Source organism: Morone saxatilis, unplaced genomic scaffold (assembly GCF_004916995.1).
Source record: "Morone saxatilis isolate NCDOM2014 unplaced genomic scaffold, NCSU_SB_2.0 Contig11, whole genome shotgun sequence".
Classification (NCBI taxonomy): domain Eukaryota; kingdom Metazoa; phylum Chordata; class Actinopteri; family Moronidae; genus Morone; species Morone saxatilis.
In genome coordinates this window covers 30,125,663-30,128,727 of record NW_023339663.1, presented here as the reverse complement: position 1 = coordinate 30,128,727, position 3,065 = coordinate 30,125,663, and the positions used below count along the sequence as shown (strand labels likewise).

Sequence of the window (3,065 nt, the reverse complement as noted above, 5' to 3'; positions counted from 1 at the left end):
TTATATACTGGAAAAAACAGTTTTATTATTGGGGTATATACACCAATACCGATACAATACCGCTATATTGGCGAGATCAGTCAGTATCAATATATCACTCTGGCTCTTGCATTTTATATTTGAGGACCTGGGAATGAGTGTAAGCGTGTAGGAGAAATAACGGTGCATGAAACTCGCAAAAAATGTCTATGTTTGGTTTTCCATTCTGAGCTACTGTAGAAACATGGTGGTTCAACATGGTGGACTCCATGGAAGGCGACCCACTCCCTCTGCAGATAAAAACTACTGACTACTCACACTAATGAAAACAGCTATAAATATTATATTCCATAGATAGACAATAGATCCTCCTAAATGTTACACACTGGACCTTTAACAAATATGCTTATAGTGTGATGTACCTGTATGTGTCTTATGCAGTCCTGCATTTAGGAACACTTGGAATGCTTTACAGTAAATATATATAGATTATGCATTTCTCCAAACAAGGAAGTACAGACATCAACCTCCACCTCTAAATGGAGACTGTGGGTACATGCCAGTTCCCTTAATCGCATCCAACTTTCTCTTACATGTTTCTTTTCCCTGCATCTTAGCCCCTACAAGGGAAGGATGCGAGGAAAGGAATTGAGGAAACATGTTTAGAGAAATGATACGTCCTCTGAATCGTCATTTGTGTTTGCATTTATAAAATCTAAAACCTAGGAGTCTTATCCTTGAGTTTGTTGTGTTCTTGTCTGTTAACTCCAGTATAAAACTTCAGCAATGTTGTGATCAGATCACTCTGATTAGCAGCAGTGCCCAGTCACTAACAGATTTCCAATATTGGGATGTGTAAGACCGCTAAAAGAGTATCAGTTCTCCTCAGAGATCCCTCCTCACTCCTGGCAGAAATAAGAGAACTGGATCAGCCTTATTGATGGTGGACCGGAACCATTTCTGGTGTTAACAGATGACATCACATCACCCCAAACCTGGCTTATCTGCCTTGGTTCTCTTCTCATTTTACAATTACTTTTAAGATTTTACTAATCACTTTCAAAGCACTTCTGGGTCTGGCCCCAGGAAAGTTGACCCATTATTATCCAGTTAGCAGCCTTAGGTCCTCAGGTGGGGCCCTTCTGGCTCTTCTGCAGTCGAAGCTTAAATATAAAGGTGATGATGCTTTTGGCATCAGGACCACTCGGCTTTGGAACAGCCTGCCTGAGGAGATAGGGTCTGCAGAATCACTTCTGTTTAATCGCTTCTTAAAACCCATTTTTATAGACTTTTCTTCATGTGATGTTGTCTTTGTACTATATTCTATCATTTATTTTATTTTATTTTTTATTGTTATGGCTTGTATTCTGCTCTTAATGTATTTTAGTATTCAATATTTTTATATTGAATTACATTTAGTATGTCACAGATATCACTTTGCTTTGTCTGCAAAGCACTAAAATCTGTTTTTAAAAGGTGCTCTATATATATATATATATGTCATTATTAAGCGAGAAAGGAACGATCAAATAAGGGGACTGGCATGTACCCAGTAGAAAAACTTTAGAAAAAGCAGAATGATGTTTTCTAAAAATTGTATATATATTTTCCTTGCTGAGAACTTTCTGTATCCGTCTCACCAATACCTTTATTTTATTTATTTATATACTGTATGTATTTATTTTTGCAGCTGTGAGCCTTTGCTGTTTTCCTGCAAATGCAAAAAATCACCAAAGCAATGAGCAAATGCAATACATTAATAGGTTATAACTCTCAGAATGTGGTGTATTCATACTCCCTCTTTTGAAACAGTGCAGCACTGTGAGTGTGCTCAGTTTTATCCTATCAAAGTGTGTGTGAGTGTGAGTGCATTGGCCTGTGTGTGTATCAAGGCAGAAATATTGCTTGGTTTTGTCCATGGTTCTATTTTCCTGCTATTATTAGAGAGCAGTGTTTCCAGATGGCAGTGGATACAGAGTGTAATAACTGATATTAGAGCCTCTGCTAACAACACACAGCGGCAGTGAATGAGGAGTGAGTGGAGAGTGACTGTGACTGTAGAGACGGTATCTCCTTATAATTGAAACTCACATCAGTGCTTTTAGACACCTTTAATGCACTGAGAGTGTGTGTGTGTGTAGGTGTGTGCGTGCGTGTGTGTGTGTGTGTGTGTGTGTCTACACTCACGTGGGGTCCTCTGTAGCAGTTTTGTGTTCCTCCAGTTCGAGGGCTTGTTTTAACCAGGGCACCTTGGCCTCCACTGGCAGAGATTCTGACAAAGACACAGAAAATGAGTCACACCCCCAGTCATCTCAGTCTGACACCAGTGATCAGGGCCCCAATTCATCAAAAACCTCAGAGTAGGAAATTGGTCCTAACTGAACCAAAAGTGATGCATATTGTTCCTACATTTAGAATAAAAAAAAAACATTAATTTTAGCAACTTTAGCAACCTGGGAAAGTCATCCTGTCCCCAGCAGGATTTATAGTCAAATTCAACACCATAAATACCCTTCTAACCCTATGCATAACCCTGCGTTTCCACTGCTAAATCTGACAACACATCTTAATATTGGAGTCACTCATTCCCCTGAATTGAACCTAACTCCAAAATGAATTGTTGAAGTAACTCAGTTGTTCTGTCTGTGCAGTATTTTAAGTACAGGTGACATATTTCCAGTTGTTCCATTGACTCGTTTTCTTGACTTTATATCATTACAAAAATATAAGCATTATGAATATGTATAGCTTACAATTTTAATTTTTTTTTTAGTTCAGTTTATCAATTATCATAAGCTCAAGTATACATCTAAATAATTCTTAATTGCCTTAAGTGTAAACATAAAATGAGAAAAGAATTGGCAACCATTTCGATAATGTTCTCTTTTTCAGAATAACGTCAAAAAACATATATTATTAATATTGTGTGCATGCAAACATAGCATAGTATAACGAAAAAAAGATTTTAGCATCAAAAATGTTTCCTCTACATACGCTGTTTTTAAAGAAACATTGTATTTCCATTAAGCATTTCAGCAATTCAGGCAGTATATTATAGAACGCTTTGACAGCTGGAAGGCAGAACT

General features: G+C 37.5%; 1 protein-coding gene across 1 annotated transcript in view; it reads right to left on the bottom strand.

Annotated features, from left to right (window-relative positions):
* Positions 1–1,106: 1,106 nt before the first annotated feature.
* LOC118343422 (ADAMTS-like protein 3) overlaps positions 1,107–3,065 on the bottom strand; it is a 10,566-nt gene continuing 8,607 nt past the window's right edge. Inside the window, exons 5-6 of the mRNA XM_035682224.1 lie at positions 2,167–2,251; positions 1,107–1,203 (exon numbers count right to left, since the gene is read on the bottom strand). Coding sequence (XP_035538117.1) covers positions 1,107–1,203; positions 2,167–2,251 — 182 coding nt within the window. The remainder of the gene's footprint in view (positions 1,204–2,166; positions 2,252–3,065) is intronic.